General features: G+C 43.3%; 6 protein-coding genes and 1 long non-coding RNA gene across 17 annotated transcripts; 4 read left to right on the top strand and 3 right to left on the bottom strand.

Annotated features, from left to right (window-relative positions):
- Positions 1-59: 59 nt before the first annotated feature.
- On the top strand, positions 60-4,503 carry LOC6582676 (NADH-cytochrome b5 reductase 3). Of its 9 annotated transcripts, none has more exons than XR_001449137.3 (5): positions 60-554; positions 2,343-2,996; positions 3,059-3,158; positions 3,672-3,930; positions 4,011-4,102. XR_001449137.3 is itself a non-coding variant. In XM_002008333.4 (4 exons), exons 1-4 carry the CDS (start codon positions 531-533, stop codon positions 4,181-4,183), a joined length of 951 nt encoding a protein of 316 aa, XP_002008369.1. In that variant the 5' UTR covers positions 66-530; the 3' UTR covers positions 4,184-4,503. The 9 variants fall into 9 exon arrangements, 3 of the variants coding, with proteins under 3 accessions (XP_002008369.1, XP_015018041.1, XP_043866230.1); XR_004364348.2 differs by having other exon boundaries at positions 3,630-3,930; XR_001449138.3 differs by lacking the exon at positions 60-554 and adding an exon at positions 1,525-1,685.
- A 518-nt stretch (positions 4,504-5,021) lies between these two features.
- LOC6582674 (G2/mitotic-specific cyclin-A) lies at positions 5,022-12,041 on the bottom strand. The gene is made up of 7 exons (XM_002008331.4): positions 11,220-12,041; positions 10,202-10,413; positions 9,845-10,136; positions 6,589-6,812; positions 6,321-6,525; positions 6,001-6,248; positions 5,022-5,923 (listed from the first exon to the last, which is right to left on the bottom strand). Exons 1-7 carry the CDS (start codon positions 11,448-11,450, stop codon positions 5,758-5,760), a joined length of 1,578 nt encoding a protein of 525 aa, XP_002008367.1. The 5' UTR covers positions 11,451-12,041; the 3' UTR covers positions 5,022-5,757.
- On the top strand, positions 7,635-9,209 carry LOC6582675 (RIB43A-like with coiled-coils protein 2). The gene is made up of 2 exons (XM_002008332.4): positions 7,635-7,940; positions 7,996-9,209. Exons 1-2 carry the CDS (start codon positions 7,815-7,817, stop codon positions 9,013-9,015), a joined length of 1,146 nt encoding a protein of 381 aa, XP_002008368.1. The 5' UTR covers positions 7,635-7,814; the 3' UTR covers positions 9,016-9,209.
- LOC122757609 lies at positions 12,033-12,404 on the top strand. Its single transcript, XR_006357709.1, has 2 exons — positions 12,033-12,119; positions 12,175-12,404. It is a non-coding gene; the product is annotated as an uncharacterized LOC122757609 (long non-coding RNA).
- Positions 12,405-12,921: 517 nt separating this feature from the next.
- Positions 12,922-16,740, bottom strand: LOC6582673 (lysosomal alpha-mannosidase). The gene is made up of 6 exons (XM_002008330.4): positions 16,628-16,740; positions 16,183-16,553; positions 15,626-16,096; positions 14,953-15,563; positions 14,652-14,896; positions 12,922-14,155 (listed from the first exon to the last, which is right to left on the bottom strand). The coding sequence occupies exons 1-6, from the start codon at positions 16,700-16,702 to the stop codon at positions 12,956-12,958; spliced, it is 2,973 nt and encodes a 990-aa protein (XP_002008366.1). The 5' UTR covers positions 16,703-16,740; the 3' UTR covers positions 12,922-12,955.
- A 1,802-nt stretch (positions 16,741-18,542) lies between these two features.
- Positions 18,543-19,463, top strand: LOC6582672 (alpha-1,3-mannosyl-glycoprotein 4-beta-N-acetylglucosaminyltransferase A). Its single transcript, XM_032731042.1, has one exon. The coding sequence runs from the start codon at positions 18,543-18,545 to the stop codon at positions 19,461-19,463; it is 921 nt and encodes a 306-aa protein (XP_032586933.1).
- Positions 19,464-19,735: 272 nt separating this feature from the next.
- Positions 19,736-26,701, bottom strand: LOC6582671 (tyrosine-protein phosphatase non-receptor type 23). 3 transcript variants are annotated; one of them, XM_032730890.2, is made up of 11 exons: positions 26,500-26,701; positions 25,841-26,191; positions 25,383-25,781; positions 22,814-25,323; positions 22,345-22,741; positions 21,247-22,281; positions 21,021-21,149; positions 20,774-20,955; positions 20,515-20,702; positions 20,322-20,441; positions 19,736-20,260 (listed from the first exon to the last, which is right to left on the bottom strand). In XM_032730890.2, the coding sequence occupies exons 1-11, from the start codon at positions 26,581-26,583 to the stop codon at positions 20,148-20,150; spliced, it is 5,508 nt and encodes a 1,835-aa protein (XP_032586781.1). In that variant the 5' UTR covers positions 26,584-26,701; the 3' UTR covers positions 19,736-20,147. The 3 variants fall into 3 exon arrangements, with proteins under 3 accessions (XP_032586781.1, XP_032586780.1, XP_032586779.1); XM_032730889.2 differs by having other exon boundaries at positions 22,345-22,831; positions 22,868-25,323; XM_032730888.2 differs by having other exon boundaries at positions 22,345-25,323.
- Positions 26,702-27,000: the final 299 nt, after the last annotated feature.

Below are 27,000 nucleotides of genomic sequence, written 5' to 3'. Positions count from 1 at the left end.
CACAGCAAACACAGTGGCAACGCTAAACTCTTGCATTTGTATTTATAATCCACAAACAAGTTCTTTACCAAGTTCAGCTGTTCAGCATCTACGTTTTGAATAGTGTTGAAATTTAAAAGGCGTATGTGCGCCTTGTTGAGCTTCAAATGACGCAGTTGAGCACAAATTAAATACATTGGGATAAACATTTAAAAGTGGTATACGCTGTTGATGCTGGACAAAATCAGGAGCTAACAAAGAGAAATGAAAGAGTGTGGAACGCGAACTTGCGCGAGAGATTAAGAGAGCGAACGTTTCGTGGTCAAACAAAACAATTGCTTTCACTATCTCCACACGCTCGTGTTTGCATTCGCGTTGGGCCTGCGTTGCGTTTTAAAATAAAACTTCTGTCCGTGTGCACCAGCAGCAGTGCGTGATGCTCCATCGCTGCGATAAAGGAATTATATAATATTTATCCATAAAGTGCATTCATTGATTGATTTTCCAACCGGCAATTCTTGAGTTCCAGCAGTGTCTCCAGTCTTTTGGATATGGCGCGTCTAATTGAGAGCAATGTAAGTTACGAAACATGTTGCAGCATAGCTTTTGCATAATTCTCGGTACCCCTCGGGCTCGGTGTCCTCTCACACTTCTCATCACGTACGCACCTCGCATTCAGCTAGCCTATGTCATAATTCTTAAAAATATACATTAATATGTATGAAATGTATGTATCTAAATGTGATTCCGCCATTTGGCATCTCCCACCCGGGGAATGCGAAGAATATGCGGATATACTACAAAGGTATTTATAACAACAATCATAGAGTCGTTGGCCGTCGCAATTGGCGCACACTTGCTCAAATGACGTCATGCTGTTAATAATGTTATTTATACGACGTATTTAAAACAGCTTGATGGAATTTTAATATCTCAAGGAGCCATTGAGCTTTGGCTCTGCACTCAGCTAATTGCATTAGACCTCTCTCTGCCAGAGAGACCTTTGAGCTTAATCTGTCTGTCGTTCTTCATTGAGTTGCGCAATATTTCCATTATTGAACCTGAATAACGTAACAGTTGTGACTGTGACTGAATGAATAATCGCCATATGGCTCATCTCTAGTTTTCACAATGGGCAAGTGTTTAAATTTATATAAGTTTGTTTGAGACTACGTCACAGTCGGCATATTTACGAACACATCAGCTGTTTGAATTAGTAAAGTTGCTCTTTCAATATCAGCGCCCGCTCTCTGTCTCTCTGTCTCTCTTACTCTCTCTCTCTCTCTCTCTCTCTCTCTCTCTCTATCTCCCTTTGTCACTCACTTGTTATTTGATATCTCTCACGCTCACAGTGTGAGACACATTATTTCAATCATCGTTACGATGCTCAACGCTTGACAAGATTACAGATTGTATATATGCGTATTAAACTCAATTCACAACTAACTTTGTTTAGGTTTGCCATTTACTTTTCAAATACACTGTTCGCATACGCGTGCTGACTCGGCACCTAGGCCTCGTGTTGACTCCGCGCTTCGACTTCATTTCAATTGTAAATTGTGCGCGGCGGCAAGCGGTTGATCAAACGCTTTGCTGTTCATTCCTAATAGTCGGTCAAGTTGAATATTTTGAATAATTTCAATTGCTAATACATAATATAAAGTACCAAACATTCAGCAAGTGTGTGAAAAATGGCAGATTTTGATGTAAGTCTATATTAAATGTGAAATAAGAGTAAATGAAATGAGAGTGCTGCCACGCATGCCGCTCTCTTTCTGTCTCTTCTTTTTTTCTCTCGTCTGTTTCCATGCTTGTGGGCCAAAAGGTGCTCTCTGTTTATCTGTGCGTGGGCAGTGACGTCATCGATAATTATTTATTGCCCGCAGCGTAGTTACTGCCGTCTCTGTGCATCATGCATGGCGAAACGCAGCACCCAAAATGGACTACGTTTGCAAGGTCACGGCCAAGTCGATTTCGATGTCAGTTGTGTTTGTATGCAAAACGAAATAACCTCAATTATATTGAGGCTTTAAGAGAAACCAACTCTTAGGTGGCTTCATAGATATTGCAAAAAAAAAAAAATCCTATAAAGAGATCACAGACTCAAATTTCATCATGAACCGAAACTAGGGCGAATATTTATGGTTAAAAAATAATTGTGGATTTAATTACATGAGTTGACATAATGTGCTTAGAATAATCAGCAATGGCATCAATAGGGCAAAGTAAAAGGTCAACGGAAAAATACGTAATGCTATAAAATGTTCATATTTGTACTCGGATGATACGTAATACGTATTAAATATAAAATTTCCGATGATTGACATTTTCTAAAAATATCTTTGGCTTTTATTTGTTTTTAGTTTGTTCCGATTGCTATGGGCGTTGCAGCCATCGTTGCCGGGGCATTGATAGTCCACTATTTTATCAATAAGAAGTCGACGAAGCCCCGTCGCGAACCCAACCGAACTGCACGATTACGCACTCTGGTCGATCCCAATGATAAGTACCAGCTGCCACTGATAGAGAAGGAGGTGCTCAGCGCTGATACGAGACGTTTTCGCTTCGGTCTGCCCTCCAAGCAGCATATACTGGGTCTGCCTGTGGGCCAGCATATCCATCTGATAGCGACAATTGACAATGAGCTGGTCATACGGCCGTATACACCCATCTCCTCCGATGACGATGTCGGCTACGTGGACCTGATTGTGAAGGTGTACTTCAAGGATACGCATCCTAAATTCCCAGCGGGTGGCAAAATGACACAGTACTTGGAGCGAATGGAATTGGGCGATAAGATCGCGTTCCGTGGTCCCTCGGGTCGCTTGCAATATCTGGGCAACGGCACCTTCTCCATTAAGAAACTCCGCAAAGATCCACCCAAGCAAGTGACGGCCAAGTGCGTCAACATGATTGCCGGCGGCAGTGGCATTACGCCCATGTTGCAGCTCGTGCGCGAAGTGCTCAAGCACAGCGACAAGGATAAGACACAGCTGGCGCTGCTCTTTGCCAATCAGGTGAGTGAGAGCATCGAATTGAAGTCTCTATAAAAGTAACTCTCTGAACATAAATTTTGCAGAGTGAAAAGGATATCTTACTGCGTGACGAACTAGATACCTTGGCCAAGCAGCATCCCGATCAGTTTAAGGTCTGGTACACCGTGGACAAAGCAAGCGAAGGTGAGCTGCGGCTTCAACTGCTGTACAACACATTTAACTATCATCGAATCAACGTCATGCTCATGCAGGGCTTTTAATTTAACAGACATAGGATCGAGATATAGATTATACTAAAGTTTTCGTCATAGAAATTTTATTGATTTGGTTGAGCTAAGTGCAAATTGTAAAAAGATATTTGTTTAAAACAAAATTAGATTAGATATTTATAAATTTGTTGATTAATGTTAAACAAAGCGTTAGGCAAAAAGTAGATAACGAAAATGAATTTTAAATCATTAGTTAGCTAGATTTATATTCAGGTTTTCAATGTTATATATTATATTTATGCATGTACGTCACATCAATTCGAGCTCATTCCCATAAATCACTCAGTCTGAATCAGTGTAGTGCAATCAATCGCTGTAGTGCCTAATGCCCATATAAGCCATCTATTATGTTGAGAATCTTGTGTTTGCTCCTCGCCACATGCTGCCCATAAACGGATGCCCCGCCCGGCGAACGCACGCTTCATAGCCTGGTTGTACAATACGGGCCATGTCAACGACGAGATGATGGGCGAGCATCTGCATCCGCCCAGCCCAGATACATTGTGCCTGCTGTGCGGTCCGCCGCCCATGGTCAACTATACCTGTATACCGGGCCTTGAACGCCTGGGACATCGTTCCGAGCAACGTTTTAGCTATTAAGTAACGAAGCTTAGCATTCGTATAATTTGAGCTTTTCAGTTAAAAAATAACACAAATCAAGGGAAATGTTGTATCTGTGTGCTTGTGTAGGTTTACCTGGTCGAACTAAGGCGCTCTGTGAGTTCCCTGGCTAATCTCGAATTCTGATTTCTTTATCTCACACCAGGCTGGACTTATAGTGTTGGCTTCGTCAATGATGAGATGATCGCCGCTCATCTGCTGCCCGCCAATGACGACACGATCGTGCTGCTCTGCGGCCCGCCGCCCATGATTAACTTTGCCTGCAATCCAGCACTAGACAAGCTCGGCTACCATCCGGACCTACGATTTGCGTATTAGAGACGATCAACGATATGGCTGCCATTGATAAAACTCCTCTCCAAGGAGCTAGCTCACATTCGCATTTTATCCGTTGTGTCAGTCTCTATTACGCTCTCGAGCTGCATTTGGGACAATAACAATCAAACTGAATCCGAGAATGAATCAAATTTTATTAAACGCTGCTCCATATCGCGGAGGTGGGTGTCCGGCTCCATTGGCAATTGGATCACATCGATCAAATGCTACATTTGTAGTAATCTATTTTAATTTCTTTAATTTCGATCAATATACACTTGTTAAATACGAGAACAATTATAAAATTGAATGGAAATGCTTAACCTTTTAATTTGTTTTAATTACGCGCATTAATCGGAATTTCAATTCATTTGCAATTAGTCAAGTGATTTGCTAAGCAATCAAAGGTGATTCTCGCCGAACGAATGTGGAGCTTGAACATTTATTTAAAAAAAAATCGGGAATTCAACAAGATTGGAGTTCTTCGCAATATATATCTATATAAATAAAATTATATTTAAAACACATCGGAAATAAAACATTATTAAAATTATAGATGTGCCTCTTTTACTCATTTACTTTTATTGATGGCTAGTAAAATTCGATATACAAATTTGTATTTCATGTTCTTTATAAAATTATTTATCTTTTAGTTTTAGGCAAATAACTAAACATAAATGGTTTTCTTTCTCAGACTCTTTCATAGTTAAAACGAATAGAGTTGAACTAAAAGTGTAGTAAGCGTCATTAAATATATGTAAAATATTTAAATATGTATGTATAAACTATTTTATTGAATATATATATTTTGTTTGGGTAAAATTTAAAATAATATTTCAAGTAAAATTTATATATTTTTGTTATATTTGCTTCAGGGTTCACAGAACATTTATAGCCTATTTAGTTAGCATATATGTAGCATAAAATAAATATTTTATGTTATTGTTTAGTTGTAGTTGTTTTGGGGCCGATTTGTTTGAAAGACATATTGTAAACATACATATCTGGTTATATATAAATACATAAGAAATAAAAAATACGACATTGAACAAATAATGAACTCAATAACTTAAAAATTGTATAAGTAAGTAGCCTAAGGGATTGTGTTTAAATGCTGCATCATTTATTTCTAATTCGATTCATCTTGTGGCGCTCTCGCTCTCATTATAAATCCCTCAAACAATCCACATGGTGCATGTTTGTGATTTGCTGCTGCGCACGCTTTGAACGTGGATCGCACTAGCTCATCCTATTTATGGTTGTAGCTCCTCTTTCTTATATATGGCCTGTTAGCATATACAAATGTCCAGTAGCCTGCCAGTGTATGTTGGATGTTCAATTGGAGTTATGTGGCTATTGTTATTATTATTCTTGTTGTTGTTGTTGTTGTTGGCAGTGCTCGTTTTGTGTTGCGTGCGCCTGTGGGTCAGCGATCAGCTGTGGCAGTAAAACCTTAATGGATTGTACTTACATTTACAACGAATAAAACTACTAATAGAGGGAGGGGGGTTTACATTGAAAAAGCTAAACTACAATACAATTTGATCATGGCTTGATGCTGAATTTAAAAAACAAACTTAAAACTTATAAAACAAATTGACTTTAGATTTCGTATCGTTGCCCGACTGTATCTGTTGCTGTTTATCTACCTCGCATTTGCTGGCCGCCTTATAATCCTGTACAATTTTATCCATTTCGGATTGGCTCAGTTCAATGGGCTGAATAGAAGCCACCTTCTTGTATCTGCAGTTAGATAGATAATAGAAGAGAGTTCATATTGATGATTCTCTTTAGGCAGCATTTATTACTGCTAAACTCACTTGTCCCTATTGTACTTTTCCCGTATGGCCTGCGTGCTTAGCTCTTTGGCCGTCTTGTGAGTCTTGCACAGCGGCACAATCACATGCTTCATCTGATCCAACGAGTATGTGGTTATCTCCTCCAGCTGCGCCGTCCACATCGGCAAGCCCAGAATGTGACGTGCAAATGCCAGCGAAGCAGCCGAAATGAGTGAGGGCAAATATTGCATATACGATTCCCCCTCCAGCAGCGACAGCTCACAAATGTACTACAAGTGTGAGAGTTAGAGAAGAGCTAAATTAATTGCTCCTCTATCGAACAAGTTTGATTGAACACCTACCAATGTCATGTACTTCAGCTTCTCTGGCATATCGCACAGCACGGCATAGGTGTTGATAAAAACGTACGGCGTGGGCGTGCACAAGTTGAAGGAGAGAATCTTAAGGAACACATTCTCCATGCGCAGCACTTGAGCCTTGGTATAACTGTCGTCAGTGAGAAAGACAAACTCGCCAACATCTGGTGGATAGATCTCCTCATATTTGCTGTCGACAGAAATAAAAGATTCTCCATAAGCTGCATACATGAATTTCAAATATTTTACTCACGAGGCAATGTACATTGCTGCAGTTCCCACCAATTGCAGCTTGGCACGCTTCACCGACATCTGGCTGAGGAAGCGATCCAAGTATGAGACAGACAAGTACAGTGTCTCCGTGTCCAGTTTGTATTCCTCGGCTACCTCAACCAGCCAGTCAACCAGAATGGTGCGCATCGAGTGATTGATGTCCGTCTGGCGACGCATATACTGAGGCTTGGGACGATGTTTTTTCTGTGAAAGAATAACATCAAGTTGAGCTTAGGTCTTGTCAGCAAGTGTCTATATTCTGCGTAGCTTTATTAATTTACACATTTAATTACATATTGATCTTAACACGTCGTTGAACAGTTTGCTTTATGCTCTCCTCTCCCCTTTGCGCTATGCAAACAAATTGTTTTCGAATTTGTCAGTTTATGCTTCAGCATTTCGGTCTGGGAAACTAAACTCGTTTGGCTTCGTTACCGCCCTCTCCGCCCCTCCTCTTTCAACCATATTAGTAACCTATCGAATTTACCAATTTATGTTTGTATATTGGCTATTTTGTGCTACGTGAGCCACATTTCAATTGAAGAACAAGCCACTCCCTCCAACACACAGAGATTTAGCCAAAAGACGGCAATACGAAACACCATGTATATTAGGTGTTTACCTAATGGGCCATTTAACGATTATGGGACACGCCAAGCGCCAGCGCCAGGAAATTGAAGAAATTGTAAATGCATAAAACATGCGAAAGAGATTGAAATAAATGGGAATAAGAAATGTTTCATTTGGGTTTGAGTAGTTGTGGTAATTTATAGATATTACATTTATAGATTTTTAAGAGAGCAAAAAATTCGAGAAATATAAATGCATAAAATAGGCGTATGATAGCTGGAATAAATAATAGTATATAGTAATATACCATATAACAGCTGATAGAATACATAATGGTAAATCAACTATATAAAGCAGATATTATATATTTTAGTAGCTACTATATATATTCAGTAAACATTTATATGGAAACCAAGTTGTTGGGGTTGTTTGTAAGGCATTAAGAATTGATTTGTTTTCTAGTGTAACAAACGAACGACCCGGCAACCGGGCAAACAAACTCAACTCAAGTCAACAAAGCTTCAAAACCGGTTTGAGCATCAGAAAGTGATATACTTTCACACTGAAAGGGAATACTCGGTGTATATATATATATTTTTTACATTACGGTAAAGTTTCAGAAACAACGGGGACAAGATGACTCTCAAAATGCCACTGTGCACCAAGGAGGACCTCAGCGAGGCGGTCAAGCTGCAAAAGCGGGCGCAGTACGAGGAGGAGCGCAAGAGTCGCATCTTCAATGCCAGGCAACGCCTATTTGGAGTAAGTACAGGGTATTAACAGGAGCACCCTACATTCGCCATTTCGTTTCTCTTAGCTCGATCTGGATGCCTTGGAGCGTCAGATATTGGAGAAGAAGAAGCAGAGGAGCATGCAGATTGAATGCGATAAGCGCTACGAGGAGCAGGAGCAGCTACAGAAGCGTCTCATAACAGCCAAGGAAAAGGAACTAGAGAAGGAGAAACGCATTGTGGACTCGGATCTCAACTATTATCGCTGTCGCTATCAGCGTTTGGATCAACGTCGCGAATATGATCTGAATGACCCGAACTTTCTCAAGAAAGCAAAGCCGGCTCGCATAGCCGATGATGACATAATGCTTGGCGTATCCAGTGCCCAGATCTTCTATGGTGAGGATCTGCACAGGGGCGAGCGACAGGTGCGACAGCGTGAGCAGCAGCGCGCTTGGCTGGATCAGCAGGTCAAGGAACGCAAGCAAGCGGAAGAGGCGCGCCGCAAGGCCGACAGTGTCTATATAGAGAGTGTGAACTGTCGCGACAAGCACTTGGAGGAAATGGCCAAGTCGGACCATAATATGCGCCATCAGATCACTCATAAAATACGCCAGTACAACATCAATTTGGCCAAGCAGAAGCAGGCCAATCGCGAGCGCGCCAAACGCGAGACATATGAGGACGACATGGCAGAGATCTACAATATGTTGTCTAGCGATATGCTGACCGAGAATCCGGATGTGGCCCAGTCGCGTCTCAATCCAAACAAGAAGATTGCGTTCATGTACCGCGGCATGACTCCAGATGAACTGGCAGAGTTCCGCAAGGGGCAGGAGCAGCAGCTGACCCAAACGCTGCAGCGCAAGACCGAGGTTCAGCTGATGAACAAACAGTGGGAGCAGTATGCCATTAACATGGATCGCACACTCATGCTCAAGCAGATTGAAATGGACCGCAAGCACAAGGAACAGCTGGATGAGTTAGTGCGCGCCAATACCAAACTAGCCGTCGAGCAGGATCAACAGCGCAAGGAAGCGTTGGTGCAGCTCAGCAATGCGGTCTCCGATGAGTTCTACGACCAGTTCAACAAGAACTCACGTTAATTTGTTAGTGCACTTCGCCGTGCAGCTGAATTGGGTGTGGAATTGTTTCAGCAGCAGATCCTGTGCTTGTGCTGCATCACATTCAAGTTCTGCTGCAGGAGCAGTTCCATGCGAGTTCAGCTTGCATCGGCCGAATAACACTTAAATTGAAGTGGAATTCAAAAAAGGTTAATAAAGATTAAATTAAAAGTTGAGTGTTTTGTTTGCAAATCGTTGGATAGATAACATGTTAAATTCGATCAAAAACGTTAATAGATGAGACGAATTGGAAATAATAGTTAAACGTCAACTAAAACATGATAAATTCTAGCCAAAAACAGTAAAGGACAGAATAAAATACCAGCAAGAAAATACCGCCCAAAAAAAAGGGAAAATTCCAGACCGATAAAAGTTGAAGCCAAAATGCTTAAAAAATTCTTCAAGTCAATGTTAGGGATGGTCAACATGGCACGTGAGCGCACTTGAAAGGAACGTCGCTGATGTAGAACCCCGTTTGCTGCCACTAATCAACGGGCAAAGAGCGAAGCAGGCACACGAAAGAAAAGAAAATAAAAGCAGCGAGGCGAGAAGACAACGTCGTCGTCGTCGTCAACGACCCGAGGGTGCAGCAGGCTGTTAGAATGAGCATGTTGTATGCATGAATGTATATATGTGTGAGTGTCTGTGTGCACGCTAGCTGTAGGTAGATTGCTAGGCGCTAAATGAAAAGCAACTTAGCTAAAGTGTGGGACAATGGAAACACTGCGCTACAGGGTATCAGGATCAAGCACATCTAAGATTAAATATGTCTCTTTATCCCAGATTGTACTTACTTACAGATTGTACTTACTTCGCTCTCGCGGAAATTCTCCAATATATCGTGCTGATATTGGACCACCTCGAAGAAGCGCTGACGATCGTTGCGCGGCAAGACAGGACTTTCCAAGAGCGAGATGTCAGCATCGGTTTTGAGATCAGCCATGCCCTCGGCCTGGCTGTTGTCAGATATCTCGGCGCTAATGATGCTAGTCTCGGCCATGGAACGGTCCACAGACATGGGCGATTGCACATCGGTGACGGACATGGGCGTGCCATCCAGATCGTAGCCATGATTTATGGCAAACTCCTTGCGTACTTGCTCGCTAGAGAAATTGAGAATGGTCAATTGTAGATATTCAATTGATCCGAAATTCGACTTTTCACTTACAGCTTTTGATCGACAACCTGAATATTCTCTTTGTCGGCTGAAATGGAAAGGGCCGTGCTCCCAATTTGCAACTGCACCTGTGTATGGCTGTTGTCCTCGTAGACGGAGAACGACTTGAATTGCTCCACCACGGGTACAACAACATTTGACTTCTTGGTGGCGCCAAAACAAGCATTTTCATCTACTTTTACCTTGGCAACTTCACGAAAACCCTGCGAAAGAAATAAAATTGAGTACATAGAAGAAAACTGATGTAAGAGTAACGCAATTACAACATGGTGCCGCAGTGCTAAATGTGTTAGAAAGGGGAAGCCTCATAAAGTTCAGATTGCTATCTCGCTCTATTATTCTTTATTCCCTGTCTGCTCTGGGAAAAATCCTGTTACGTGCGCTGCTCCGCGCAGTCGTCGTTCGCTTTAGTTGTTGTTTTTGTTTTGTGTGTGTGCGCGCGCCCTTTGCTGGCTTCTCTGCATGTATTTCTCTCTATCTCTCTTTCTTACTCTCTTTTCCTTTTAAACACAGGCACTGTGCTTCTCTCTGTGTGTGCGTGTGCTCGCTTAGGTGCTGTAATTGCATTTCAATGTATGTATGCCTGTTTGCCTGTTTGCTTTAATAGCCTTTTTTTTTTGTATTGTTGCTTTTGTCTGATGTCATGCGAAAAAAGCGCGCAAGATTCGCAATTCGACTATGCATTTCTAGGTTAGTTTTACTGATTAGGCGCGCAATCGCAGCCTTGCAAAACAAACACATGCATGTGCATATACTTAACATAATCTGCTGAAGCTTACATTAATGTTAAATGTAACTTTTATAATACAATGTGTGTGAGAGTGAAGAGTGATTCAGAAGAGTAACAAGGAAACAGACTCAGACAGACAGACAGACAGGAAAACCCACCACCATTCTGTCTACTGATCGTAGTTCCACCACCAGCAAAGTTGAGCAAGGGGCAGCTGCGCTGGAATACCCAACAGCACACAACAACAAAATTAGGATGTGAATTGTGATGGAACCTTACCATTTTGCCACTGGGCACGGGGTTGCCGCGCTGCACATTGCCATGGTTATTGTTGGTATTCAGCACAACCAAATTGGCGCGCGGTGCCAGAGCCTTCTCCTTGCCACCAATTACAGCGAGCGGCTGCTTAACACCACCAGCTCCATTAAGCATTGATGTCTTTTCCTTTAGACTCGGCATGCCGGGATTCTCCTTTTCAGTGTTGTCGCGATGTATTTGAAAACTGGCCATTTTATTATATTATGTTTACAAACTTATTTCCGCACGCACAAAATTAATTTAGATGCCTCTATTTGTATCCAAAGGCGCAGACTGCTTGCGTGCGCCTTGCTCTCTTCTTCGTCACTAAAAAATGGTGGCTTTATCTGCGCTTCTCTTTATTTTATGTACGCAAGTATAGAGCGGTGTGCGTGAGTATGTGTGTAATTTCGTTTCTTTAACTCAGCTGCTGCGTCGGCGGCTTCGAAACGCCGTCGTTTGTTGAGTCGCTTGCGTTTCGGTTGTTACTCACACTAGCATAAACGCATATGTATGCGTTAGTACGAATGCTCAAAGTCGAACACATTTACACACAGGCAAAATTTATCATAAAAATTTGAAGCACAAATTACATTCAACATTCACGACGCATACGATATATATTATAATACAGTTGACTTTTAATTTTTACAACATTGTTGCGTCTTCGCAGCACTTGAATTTAATTTACATACAAACTCAGCCCGTGCTTACATCAATCTTGATTTGATCTTACGCTTGCACAGTCTGCTTTTTTTTTTAGATCCGTCACCGTGTGCGAGTCCCGAAATTATGCTGGACGAACGACCAAAGAGCAAATGATATTTGATTTTTTCCCGGTCAAACAGAAACGAGCTGAGCCATTCGCTGTTCTTTTCGATAGTAAGTAAACTATCGATACATGTATCTAAACGATATATTGTTTCTATAATTTTAGGCCGATATTGTAGGCTTTGGGAATATTCATGTCATATTGTTTATTATTGAATCTACATTAGTTTAATTTGTTTTAATACAAATTCTGCTACTCATCGTAAATATAATATTTTAAGTATCGATATATGGCATTAATGAGTTCATGCTGTTATTGGAAATAAGAAGTGAAACCGCGTTATGGGAGTGCTGCCAGATCAATTAATAACAGCCGTTAGAATTTAAATTCTGAAATTGCCTTTTGATTGTTTTCAACTTTTGAACACACGTTATTGCAATGATAAAAAGTGTATTTTAATATTGTAGAAATTATAATATAAGGTTGACTATACATATATATTCCATACCAATTTACCAAATTAAAACAACAAAATTTCTTTCGTAATCTTCCAACAATGCATTTTCATTTTCTACGATAATGGCTCGGTAAATCTTTAGTCTTGCGTAACTATATATTGTTTTGCGAAAAGAAATGGGAGCGACCTTAAATCAGGTAGCAAAATGGTATCAACTTCTGGTCACAAACGCACACACGCACAAATTATTAGATGTCCAGCCGCCTATGGACTCCCGGCTGTGTAAAAGAAAAACATCTGCCACCCTCTTTGGTTTGTTGCAGGCGCTAAAAATGTAAGGTTTAAAAACGAACAGAGAGACATACATACATACATATGCATGTATATGTAAGACGGAAGAGCTCTGTATTTAATCAATTTCCTAAACCTATCTAGAATTAAGTAGCGAAAGTAGATTTTCTTTACATTTCTATTTATTCCAATCGAAGTCTATTGCCAATTGATGATAAATGTGCGAATTTGCATGGGACTCAAGGTGACGCTAAATCTGGAGGCATCACTATCCTCAGTGGCCCGCAATGGTTCATATGTGGAAGTGTAATACTCCACTGTATTTGGCTTAGAGCCATCGTGCTGGAATTTGAATCTCTTCATTTCAGCTAGATCCATATTGCCATCCAAAGTTGTTTCGCGTATACCCTTTCCATTCAGCGCATCGAAGATATGACGAATATTGAAGCTTACTGTGTGACCCTCATTGTGATCCATGAAGTTCTCGAAGCGGACCAGGAATTCGCTTGTGGAATAGGGCTCCAGGGTGAGCAGGTTCACCGACTGGGGGAAGTCCGTGAAATCGGGTATGCTCAGGGGTTTCACAACACTGGCTGTGTTTGAGCTACTGAAGAACTTCCAGAAGGGCAAATGGATTTCCTGTTGAGCCAAGCGCTCAGCAACAGTGGGCTTGCTCTCAGCCTCATTTAGGATGAGGAAAACTTTACCGCGCGCAATCAAACCCGTTCCGAATTGTGTCTCATTCAGTGCCTCGCTCACACCGAAGGCATCGTCCCTGAGCAGTCGTCGGTGGAGCATCAACTCCAGTTGCCCGTCCGCCAAGCTGGAGCCGCCTTGAGCCCGATCATTGAGCAGAGCGAGGCGCTTCTGACTATCCTCCAACGCAATGCGAGCTGTTACTGGATAATAATTCCCACTAACCGACTCGGTCACATTCGGGGTAAAGTACTCCCGCTTATTTAGCTCTCGCTTAATCATCTCGCGTCCATTGGAATCGGTGAAGAAGACACCATTCGAGACGAGGCCGCTCTTGAAGCGCGTCACAATCTCTTTGCCATTGTCATCGTCAATTGGAATCGGTCCAACTAGCCATTCGAACTCCACACGATTGACGCCTTCGTAGAGGCGAATCACTTGAGAGATCCACTCGTTTACATGCTGATGCACCTCCTTCACCTGAGCACCATCGTACACCGTGTAGCCGATCTTGTCAGACAGGACAGTAACCTCGCCATCGGGTCTGAATATATAAGCGCCGGACGAACGATTTTGGGCAATGCCGTTGTTACCCATCGCTCCTTTATATATCGCAAAGTTCTGCTCTATGTTCTCCGAGACTCCATTCATTTCGATCGTTTTAAGGTGTCCAGTGCTCTTGACGAATGTCAGCTTGATTTGCTGCAAGTGGGCAAGAGTCATATATATATAAATATATGTTATATTATATAGTAAGTCTATGGTCTAACCTATCTGTTCATGAGCATAATAATAATTTTATTTTTAAGTATCAGTCACTCGCCATCCCCATTCTCTTTCATTTGTATTCTCTGTTCCTCACATTCTCATTATTTTCTTTTCATTCATTCGGTTTCTTACTTGCTCTCCATTGAGATCCTTACCACTCACTGTTGTTCATTCTCCTCGCTATTTTTTCTCACTCATTCCATCTCTCTCTCTTTCTCTCTCTCTCTCTCTCTCTTTATTACTTTCTATACTTTACTATATATCTTTCTCACAGTTTCGCCCCCTCTTCTCCTTTTTCTGACTCTCTCTCCCATTCCCTCTTGCTTTCTCCTTTCCTATCCTTTATTCCATTTCCTTCATTCAATTTCTTCCTCGCCCTTCGTCTTTCTCATTATCATTCATCCACCCACTTTCTCCCTCAGTCACTTACTGAATTCTGCACAACAAGCTCATCCGTCTCATCTTTAGGCTCAATTCTGTTCCTATCATGCCGTAAGGAGTGCACCCTCTCGAAACGCTGAAGAGCCTTGGGACTGGGCAGCACACGTATGTAGTAGTTGGCAAGCTTATCCACAGTTGCCTTGAATACCAGCTCATGTTGGGTGTCGTTCGGGCGGTGCTGTATGGAGAGCACTTGCCAGGGCACCGGCACCAGCTCCGAGGGTACAGCGCGACCTATTTAAAAGAATATTTAGCAAAAGCAAGTCAAGTAAGTAGATGCCTCCACATACCCCTCTCATCGGTGACCAGGTATTGCTGCTGCTTGACAGGCACACGGACGAACTGGGTCGAGGGATGGGCGAGTGGATTGAAGAGGGTTACAACCACATTGTTGGCACTCTCTCTGGTAAAGGCACAGACGCTGATGTTCAGCTCCAAGCAGCTGTCGAACTGCCCGGTGCTCAGATTGGTGAGCACTCGAAGGGCAGCCCGAGCATTATCCTGGGCATCCACCATGGCATCGGTGAGCAGGCGATCATAGTCGCGGGCCACTGCCTGCTTCTCGGTGCCGGTGATGGCATCGTGATGCTGCATGATGCCCATCACCTGACGCAGCTCATCCAAGTCCTCCGTTTGCTCTTCGCTTATCAGCTTGGCAAAGGCGCTGAGCTGTTTGACCGTCTGCAGCAAGTGATTGCCATCCCGCTCGAAGCGCTTCTGGGTGGGGCGAGAGGTGAAGTAGCCCGTCCAATAGGAGTGCACGTCGCTCGAGTAGGGAAAGAAATCCAGCTTCTTCTCTGGCCAAGTCAGCTGCATTCGGTGCAGCTCATAGAGGTAGCATGACGGTGTCGAGTAGAAAACATTCACCTTTGAGCCCTCCACTTGACGGGCATTCACATATCTGTAAATAAATCGATTTTAGATTATGATACTCCATAATCGAGAATTTGTATTAGTTCATACTTGATAAGCTTGTCCATGTTCTTGAAATTGATTTCGGCGTCCTCGTACTGAAAGTCATCGCCCATGGGCACCATAATGTGCGTAGCCCGGAAAGAGTTGGACATCTTCTTCACGTAGCTGATGAAGTCATCTACCCGGGCCTTGACATTGTTATCGTAGCTCTTGCTGTCAATGATCGGCTCATCGCTGCAGAGCAGATCGAAGCAGAAGCCAGGCGGTGCCGAGTAATGGCGGTAGAGCAGTCCGGTAAAGATATCCGAATCACTCAGCGATTCACTCGATTGCCAAATCATTTCCATGGCCACATCATCCAGTCTCTTGCTCTTCTCCACATGATCCATGCGGGCAAAGAACTCGCCATTGTAGCCCATCTGGGCGAAGATCGAGGCCATCTCACGGGAGTGGCCAAAGGGATCGATTTGCCAGCCAATGCGAGGACGAGCGCACGAACCGAAGGTATCATTGAGCAGCCTAAAAGACACGGAGAGAGAGAGAGAGAGAGAGTGGGAGAGAGAGTAAGCTCTATTCACTTAGTTGAGATCTCTATTTAACCTCACTTTAGACCCAATGAGAATTGATCTATAACACTCTGATAGTGCACCGCAGCCTCGTCATTCATGCTCCACGCGCCTCCAGTGAACTCCAAGCGGCCTTCATTCACTAACTGCTTAACCAATTTCCTTACAAATTCGGTTTGCTCCTCCCACCACTTCCAGAAGAAGGCCGTCTCCACCTGGATGAAACGTCTGTCGGGATTCTTGTGGAGTTCCACGATCACCGAATCGAGTATATACTGTACACCTGCATGCTGTATATTGTTCCTCGATCCGTAATAATACTGATCCACAGTCTTTAGCCAGCCGACATCGTCGTGAGAGTGCGGCACCAAGTGCACATTAATCATATTCGCCTTAGTCGCTGGACAGGCCTGTGGAGCGGAGAACATGGATGTAGGTATGTAGAGATATGTATGTAGTTGCTTATGTGATTCACACACTGTACCTCATAGCCACACTTTGCCTCCGCCGGACTTGAGCTAATCACTAGCACAGCTGCTAGAAGAGCCACGAAACGCATTGCACTCGACTATTCCACAAACGAATCCAATTGAGAACTGAAGCTCAGCCCGAAAGAGCAACAGCTTTTATATGCGCTCACCAACCATAAAAGTGAAGATAAGAGTTACGGATTAACTACTTGTACGATTCGCAGTGGTATTATGTACATACATACAAGTGGGTATTCCAAGTAGCTGATAAGCTCGCTCAATAGTCGCACTTCACTGTGCTTGGATACAATTAGGGGTTCGTCTATAAATTAGGAAGCCTTACTGACTTTATGAATATTGGTTGGTATATATTCATGTATGATTGGAAATATTTACTTACTACTAATACTTCTAGTGTCTACTACTTTTACTTACTTTCCTTCTACTACGTTTACTTTTTGCTACTAACTATTACTATTACTTACTACTACTAATATTAATATAAGTACTCCTACTTTTACTTTCTACTACTTACTACCATTGTACTACTACTATTTTTACTATTTACTACTATTTTTGCTACTAATGCATATTACTTTCTACTACTTACTACCATTGTACTACTACTATTTTTACTATTTACTACTACTATTGCGATTTTTACTACTATTTTTGCTATTAATACATATTACTCTTACATCATAATAACTTTTACTCCCTCTTTTATTGGTCACTCTTACTACTATCTATAATTATTTCTATTAATATTAATATTAATATCAACCACAATAAAGTGTATTCACAATTCACTGGGCAAATCAAATAGCCAATTGCAACTATTTGACAAGAGGGTCGTTTATTAATCTACTAGTATATAGTCCTCTATAGCATTTATGTGAATGTCCGTCGTTGCGATGATAGCGTAATACCGTTATTACCACTTGAGAAAGTGGCTATAATAATTATGAAAACACTTAAGAATCTAAAAAATAATGATAACACCCATTAATCACTAGATTATTTAAATGAATTTTAATTGATGATTGCGGCAATTCATAATTGATAATTGCGTGTCAAAGTTTTTACTATATTTATGAATTCGCACCAGGTAAATAAATCTATCCGATAAGAGCCCAACCTGCAATACTGCATTGCTTCTAATAAGTGTATATATATTTATATGCATATAGCTAGACCAAATCGATAATATTCATACATAAAGTTTTTTAACCTGTGTCAAATTGATTTGTAATTTTTCCGTGATTTGAGGTATGTTTTATAAAAATCAGTTCGCCATTGAAACAGGCAGAGGTGAGAAGAGCGATAACTGAGATTTTATTTTCACTATAAATAATTAAAATAAATAATAATACGTGTTATGAAAATAAAATTATTAATTGTACTAAACAAAAAATTGTGATTCAGTAATTTAAAAAATTAAAAATAACTAATTCAGAAAGAAAATTTTATAAATTGAATTGACTAAAAATCTGAAGAAAAAACAATAACAAAAAGTTGGGCGGATGAAAATTAATTAATAGTAATAATGAATACAAAAATAATGGAACAAATGTTGAGCATTAAAAATATAATTTAAAAAATAAATAAATAAAAATAAAACACAAAATATTTTAACATAAAAAAAAAAAATAATCGAAATTCAAAAATAGTTGAAAAGCTTATAAGAGGAAATAAAAAGTGCGTGTGTTTTATTTGATTTAGTAAATAATAAAAGAAAAAGAAATCCTCTACCAAGAAGTCAATTGAAGTATTTATTCTTCTTTTTAAAAACGTATTTGAATTAAGTATGTAAAGACATTAATAATTTATTTGGTATTTATTTTCATATACAAGAAGACAACACCAATGGATTGGAAAATATTGTATATCATTAAAATGGGACTTTATTATAATATATTTCTTGGTGTCATGGTAATGCTGGCCGTGTACCAGTTATACCAAGAAGTGCAGTATTCAAAGCTCGAAAACAATAAGTTTTCGCATGTGACAACCACACCAGATGAGGAAGAGACTAGCCTGTTCACTGTGGTCTTTCAGTTCCCACCACATCTGTTATACGGTGCGAAACCCCTGTCGCCTGCCTACCTAAGCAGTCAAGGACGCACCGACGTGAGCATTGTACTGGGCGTGCCCACTCTGGACGAGGGAACCGATTCCCATCTGCGTGCGACTCTCTACAATCTGATTGAGAACATGAGCGCTGAAGATCAGAGGGATACGCTCATCGTGGTGTACATAGGAGAAGAAGACGAGACGATCATTGAGCCCATAGTCCAGCAAATCGAGGAGAATTTCGCAGAGCATCTGAAGAGCGGACTCATTGACATCGTAGTACCAGAGGAGAGCTACTATTATCCGTTTTTACAGGAGGACCTGTCGAAGTTGAGCAAACAGAATGTAGACCTGGCCTACCTCATGGCCTATGCCCACGCCAAAGGCCAGTTCTATGTCCAGCTAACGGATGCTGTTCTGCCCAAACCGAACTTTGTTCGCCATATGCGCAAATTTGCATTAGTACGACTGGCGTTGAACAATCCATTTCAGCCAACATGGTTTCTTTTGGACTTTTTCCCAAATGAAGTCGCCGGCAAACTGTTCAAGGGCGAGGAGCTACCCTATTTGATAACCTATCTGCATGTCTTCTACAAGGATATATTGTGGACCAGTTTGATTGAGAACTTCATAACGAGCACACTGTGCCACAAAGGTGCAGAGGAATGCCTGTTACAGATGACCACATATTGGCAGACCTATGATATCCCCCTATTCCAGCGATTCGGCAACGTCACACTCAGCGAAAAACTGCGCTTGTTGAGCTCAAAAACTTAGCGAATCGATTTGTCTCTCTCTTTCTATCGAACGGGGAGTTAGTTAATACCTTTCTTTCTTAGGATCAAAACTGAATGCATGAACTTCAGAACTTTAAGAGCAATGATTAATTACTTCTTGGGAAATTTCTAATCAAATTATTCCAATATCAAATTATTCATATACAAATAATCGTTTCATTGCAATTGAAAGCGTTATAATAACAACTGTTATTTTTAATATTCTTGAATATATTTTAGAAATTGCACCAATGCTTTTTTATAATAATATAATATTTTTAATAACGTTTATTAAATATTTTACTCGATGACAATTTGCCTTTAGATGTGCAACATCTTTACAGAGAGTTTCGTAAACGTTTTCGATTAGATATAGGTACAGATACAGATACAGATATATATATATAGATATAGGTATAGTCAGCATTAATAAACATCACCATAGTTCGAAATACATTTCATATAACAGTAATAGCAGGACAAATACAATGTTTCCTTAGCTTCGAAACGAATCGTTCTCTTCAATTGTTTGCAACAATCATTGAGTTGCGTGTATAAATATAGTATAGGTAGTTGATAGTTGCAGTAAATAGCATTGTATAAATATTATCGACTTTATCATTTTGATTAAAATGTGTATAAATAAGTTTCCTTAAGCAACGTTGTGTAGCAAACGTTCAGTCGTTTATTTCAATTTCCATAGAGCATCCAGTTCGTTCAATGGATCCTTGGTCTCCTGCTGCTCCTTGGCCGTCACCTGAGGTGCCATTTTCATCTGATATGAGGTTATGATGCCACCTATAATAAATCAAATTACATCAGTATGTATGCTTATATAAGGCATAAGTCAATTCCATACGTTTATTTAGCACTTCATGAGCATGGCTCAAGACGATTTGCATCGATTGCTCCACTATAGCAGCATCCCGCAGCGAATTTTGGCGCTGCATACAAATGCGGGACCACACATCCACAACATCTGATGAAGTAAAATATTTGAATGTAGCATAAATCATGTGATTAGCGCTCGAATCATAAATCTCCATACTCACTTATCAAAATAGGTCGCTTGTTTTGGGTGCCCACTAGAGCACAAATGGCTATTGCCAGCAGCTCACATCTTTCCGAGCCCGTTAAGCAGTTGAGAATGAGTGGGGATGCGGGAGTATTGGCATCTAGACAGCGCTCCTGATGCGTCTGCAATGCATTCTGCGCTATGCCCAACAGTTGAGTGGGCGAACTGAAATTATGAATTGAAAGCCTTATTGAATATTTGATTTTTTATCAGCTATATAAATTCAATTTAGTTACGCTTTGGTCCATTGCTTGAGCTGTAGCAGGGATAAGTCGAGCACAGCATCGGCGCCATGCATTGACAGCTTAAGCTGGTATTCCGTACAGTGGCTGAGCTGCTGTATCTTAATGCAGTTCACCGTGTAGTCATCATAATGAGCAGCCTGATTAAGCAGCTGCGGCCAGTAGGGATCAAAGAGCTGAAAGGCCAAAAATTTTATTTGATTAATATATACAATATAATGATTTCAGTTGCTTAACTTACCTCGTTGGTTGTGTGCAGGCAAAGGACAGTACGTGATTTTTCGGACCAAATCATGGACCAGAAATCGTTAATTGTATTCGCTTGCGGTGTTTGGGCTACAATAATGCTTGGACAGCCGGCGCTGAGGCTCTGAGAAGAGAGATTAAAGTTAAAGTTTAAACTAAATATCATATCAAGTAGAGACAGTCATGTGGTCTAAGATTTTCCACGCTTATTTCATTCCTACCTTCATGTAAGCCGCATTGATATAGTCATCCGTCTGCTTGTCCAGCTTGACGCGCGCATGATCGTACGGCAGACAGTCGAGGGAGCGATTTTTCTCGGGAAACAGCTTAGCTATGGTCGTCGTTCGCTTCACGCTCGTATCCTTCTCCAGCTTTTGCTGCAGCTCGAGCCATTTGCTGCTCAGCTGCGTGTTGCCATTCAGCATCTTGACGTGCAGATTCTCAACGAGCTTCTCATAGCTCTCGACTTCCTTGTGAAAGTATTTCAGCGTCTTATCATCGCCGAATGGATCATAAGAGCGCATTTGGAATGTTATTAGAGTGTGTCCGTTGGCTGCCGTTGGTTGCTTTTCGCTGACGGAATGTGTTAGGGAAACGGAATCCCAGTCGAAATTATCCAATGAACTCAGATCGGAGTTAATGGAAAGATTGTCAATACTATTTTTGCGCAGTGCCGTAACCATAGAAGGGGGCGGGCCAACGGGCGAGAGTCCAGCCGTAGCATCAGCAACGGCAGCTGTTGCTGGCGCAGCATCCGCTGAGGAGTCGCCAGCAGCCACTGAACCAACCACCGAAGCCGGCGGCGTTGGAGTTGTCACAATTTGCGGCTGCAGCAGCGGCAGCGGCACAGCACCCGCACTGTCCAAATCCAGATCACTGAGCAAATCCACATTGGTAGCTTCAGAGGCTGTGGGCTTGGTTGCCGCCGGCAATGTGGACGAGGCGTAAGGAGCGCTGCTCGTTGTCGTCTGGGTGTTGGCTATGCTGCTGCCGCCGCTCTGCATATAAATTGCTGACTTTTGATTGTTGGTGGTTGTGGTGGCTCCAGCCGTTGCAACAGGTTGTTGTTGTGGTTGCTGCTGCTGTGGCTGTTGCTGCGGTTGTTGCTGCTGCTGTTGTGGCTGTTGTTGCTGTTGTTGGAGTGTGTTTGATCCACCAGATGAATGATAGCCATATGGGGGCGTATAATAAGCCTCAGCTGATGGACCTGTCGCTTGCGCTTCATTTGTGGCCTTTGCATGTGAAACAATTGGCGACTATATTAAATGAAATGAGAAAATATCAGCAAAGGTTTTCCTTAGAATTTTACTCCTACTCACATCAAAGCCCGTGGCCAAGCTGCTGCGATTGGCCTGCTCCGAGTCTGTGGTGCCCACAACCGCCGCCTGCTGTCCGCTTTGTGTGAACTGGCCAAAGCCATGCGTGGCCTTTGGAATGCTATTGGTGTCATGCTGATAGCCGCTGCTGTACTCGAATAATCCTGTCTGCGGATTGAAGCTGTAGCCCGGATGATTGGAGTAGCCCAAATAGTTGTTCGCCTCAATGCCGGGGACAGCGCTGCCCACTGGGTATTGTGTGGGCGCTGAAGCGGCGGTAGGCGTGGGCTGAGCTGCTGCTTGCGAGGGATAAAGCACAGGCTGTGGAGGTGTCGCCGCCGGATAAGCTCCAATTTGCGACTGCTGGCTCGATTGCGGATAACTGGCTGGCTGTTGAGGTGTCTGTGTCTGCGGATAACTGGTTGGCTGTTGAGATGTCTGTGTCTGCGGATAACTGGTTGGCTGTTGAGATGTCTGTGTCTGCGGATAACTGGTTGGCTGTTGAGATGTCTGTGTCTGCGGATAACTGGCTGGCTGTTGGCTATTTAAAGCTTGTGGATAACTGGCTGCCTGTTGAGGTGTTGAAGATTGCGGATAACTGGCTGCCTGTTGAGGTTGGGGTGTCAGAGACTGAGGATAACTGCCTGCTTGTTGGGGCGTCTGCGTCTGTGGATAAGTGCCTGATTGTTGAGGAGTATGGGGTGACGAATAATTGACTGGTTGCTGAGGTGTCTGCGTCTGTGGATAATTGGTTGCCTGCTGAGACGTCTGCGTCTGTGGATAACTGCCTGGTTGTTGAGATGTCTGTGTCTGCGGGTAACTTCCCGAGGGTTGAGATGTCGTCATCTGTGGATAAGTGCCTGGTTGCTGAGATGTCTGTGTCTGTGGATAACTTCCCGTCTGTGTCTGCGGATAACTGACTGCTGGTTGAGTCAATGTCTGTGACGTCTGAGAATAGCCCGCTGCTGGCTGTGGATACATAGACATTTGTTGCTGCTGCTGTGGCGTGGCAGCACCAACTGCCGGGTAAGCAGACTGCTGAGTCGACTGCGGAGCATAGCCTACACTCTGTGGCTGTTGCGGCTGAGGCTGCGCATAGCTCAAAGTCTCGCCAGGCTGCGTGGATGTAGCCATATAGAGCGGCTGCTGATAGTTGTAATTCTGTGAAGCAGAGGACCCACCAGGCGCGGCATTGGCTAGTGGATAATTGTAGCCATACGGCAATGGTGTTTGTTGGCCATAGGATGCTACTGGAGGCTCCGATTGCTGTTGATGCTGCGATTGCATGCTGAGCTGTGCCATGGCACTATGTAGCGATTGGGAGTTGGGCGAGGCCTGTGCCTTGTAGGCGGGCGGAGCGATGTGCTGCTGTTGCTGCTGATATATGGGATTTGTATAACCCGCGCCATTGGGATCATAGTATTGCTGGTGCTGTAGGCTGTAGGGCGGCGGCGGCTCATTGGGTGGCGGTGCGGTGGCGTAGGCCGAGCAGGCCGCCTGTGTCGGGTTCTCCGAGCCAACGGGCACCGGGCGCACCGTGGGCACATAGGGCGTGGCATCAAGAGTGCCTGGGATGGCACCCAAACCACTCTGCTTGGCCTTTAGATAATCACGAAGTTTGGGTGCCCCGCTGGATGGCGTGGGCGTAATTTCTGGCTTGCTCGGAGCTGGCGCCTTGACACTCTGCAGGCGCTGCTGCCGTTCCTCGGACTGCACATCCCGGGCGGACTTGAAGCGTGTCAGAAGTTTTTGGACATTGCCTGCCAGCTTCTTATAGAACTCCAGGCCCTTGGCCGACTTGGCCAGCAGATCCTCGTAGACATCATAGGAGGCGGCGAGTGAGCTGTAGAAATGTTCGCGTTTCTGCTTCACGTCCTGCAGCGTCTTCAGCACGGGTGCGGCACGCGCATAGGCCTCGGTGAGAGCTTGCAGTATGTTCTGCTGGGCCAGCATATTCTGATCGAGCAGCTGGGTGAGGCGATCGTGCTTGGCCAGCTCCGTGGCAAAGAGCGCCTGCAGACCTTCCTGGCCGCCATGGGCAATCACCTTGGTGGTAATGTCATCCTCGTTGATGGCAATGCGCAAATCCGCATGGAATTGGGCGCGCTGCGCCTTCATCTCGTTCACCTTGTTCACGATCAGCTTTACGTCCTTGAAGATCTCCGTGGTGTTCAGCTCCGAGCTAAGCTTCGGCATCAGCTGTTGTATTTCTTGCAACGGCCGTGCCAAGATTTTCAGGTTATTGACATGCAAGCTCATCGCCTTGCGGAGCGTGTTGTTCGATTCGCCGGCTCGGGCATGCGCTTCGCTATATTTCTGGAATTCTCGCGTCAGTTCCGTAATGTGAGCATTGGGCGTACGCTGCACGCCGCTCGCAGCTTGAAATTCCCGTTCCGCTTGCGCTTCTGCCTCCAGCATACGCGTCAGCTCACTCAGATTGGTCTCCACATCGGCTGTGATCTCAGCCAGCTGCGACATGGCCTCAATCAGATCACTGATGGCCGTCTTATTGGCATGCAGCGCGGCACAGCGATCGACAATGCCCTGCGGCAGCTTATTCGCCTGCTCCTCGTTGATGTTGAGATTATCGAGGGTCAGCGAGCTCATGTAGCTATCCAGCTGGGCATCTTTCTCCTCCAGCAAGGCGCCATATTTCCGCAACAATTTCGCCTTCTCCTCGCTGTACATGGAGCTGGCTTCGTGCGCCTTCATTGGCACCAGCCGAGCAAATATATCGGTGCCTGCATATTCCTCATCTGTGACCGAGAAGCCAATGCCATTGACCAGATTTGCGCCCTGAACGGCGGGAATGGTGGACAGCTCTGGCACCGCCTCATGGTAGATGAATTCGTTCTCGTTTTTGGCATTCTTGCGCTTGCCCTCGACCACGTCGGCGGTGAAGCTGAGCGATTCATTGATTTCCTTTTGATCCGGCAGACCCTTAGACTCTTTACGAGCTTCCTCCAGCTTATCCCAGGCGGCCTAAAATAGAATTATGTTAATATTGGCTTCAATTTAAATTATATACTTATAAAACTTACCTGGTAGAGCGTCAGACGTTCGCCCATTTTACGCTGTTCCTCCGCCTGCTGGCCACGATACAAATACAATATGCAGTTTAGATAGTTAATCTTGAATTTCACATATTTCTTCCACAGCTTATAGACGGAGCTCTCGATGACCTGAGCGATGGGTCCATCGTCACCGCCCGTGAGCAGCGCAGCCAAAGCGGCGCCATAGTAAACAACAATTTGTGCCGTCACTTTAGCAACAATATGGGGCTTGCGATTGTCTATCAGCGACTTCTCCAGTATGCATTCCTGGGCCTGAGCCAGGCACACCTGCTGCTGGAAGACCAACAGCTCGTTGGTCATAAAATCCGTGCCGCTATTCACATTCGCATAGCGCTCCCTCAACTCATTGTAGGCCCAAGCAGCGGCCTGTAAAATTTAGGGTTTATCAATAGATATATTATATATCCTTATTTATATTCACTCACCTGAAAATGCGTGCAGGCCATTTTCATGCCATCGATGTCGCCGCGCGTCACCGAGGCGCCAGACTGTGTGTGGGAGGCGGCGATGTTGAAGAGAACAGCGGCGCGCTCGTAGCGCAAATCGCTCACCTCATGCACGGTATTGTGATAGAGATCCTTCCAGGTGAATGTGAAGATGCTGCGCTCCGCGAGCTGAGGAAACCGATTCTGCAGTGCATGTAGCTGGCAATAATATCGCTTCATGATGGGAGCTCCGTCTTTCGTCGTACGCATTGCCTGGTTGCGTAGAGTTTCCAAGGCGTGAACCTCTTTCGAAAAGGCCTCCGGATCTTCATGGTAAAACTCTGCTATGTACTGTGAGTGAGAAAGTGCGAGAGAGAAAGAAAGATTAAGTATGAGCGAACAAAAGCTTTTCAGTGTTTGTTTTGATATTTTTTTTTTATATTTGTTGCTAATTAAGCCAACAACTGCTCGGATGACTCAGACATGGGAAGCGCCAGGGAAGGGTGAGTGGCTGCAGGTGGGTGTGAAGACAAAGCCAAACATATTTCACAGTAGATCAACTTTCGTCAGTGGTTACGTCCCCAGCCCCTACCGCATATAAGGCCCTTCTAGAATAACTGTTAAGTTCGTCGACCGTCGCTGCTTTGTCGTCTGCTTACCTTTTTTAATGGCGCAAAAGATGTGCCTTCCGGGCTAGATTTGAGGGCAAACCATAGCATGTGCAAACGTGGAACGGCCTCCATTGCGTCTTTTGCTATTTATTGCAGCCTACTTCGCTAATTCGTTAATTTTGATACTTTTTTCCGCAGAATGTACAATAGAAAATTGCATTGCAACTGCAGTGTGACCGTAGATGGAATGTGTATGAAATCTCACAAGAAAATGCACAATAAAAATACCAACTTGGGATTTGAAATAAAACTAAACGAATTTGAGCTAAGTCGTTAAGTGGTTCATGTCAATGATACGCCGGCTTATGTATTACAGTGAAAGTAAATATGCAGTTATGATCTAGTAGCAAATGTTGATTTATTTGTATATATATAAAAATATTAATAAAGATAAAGATATTATTAAGGTTTATTCAAACCAAGCAAACCTAGTGTATTATATGAAATACTTTTAAGCACAGTAGACTTCGTTAAAACGGGAAGTGGTTG

Source organism: Drosophila mojavensis, unplaced genomic scaffold, assembly GCF_018153725.1.
Source record: "Drosophila mojavensis isolate 15081-1352.22 unplaced genomic scaffold, ASM1815372v1 contig_74, whole genome shotgun sequence".
Taxonomy (NCBI): domain Eukaryota; kingdom Metazoa; phylum Arthropoda; class Insecta; order Diptera; family Drosophilidae; genus Drosophila; species Drosophila mojavensis.
This window is presented reverse-complemented; position numbering and strand designations above follow the sequence as displayed.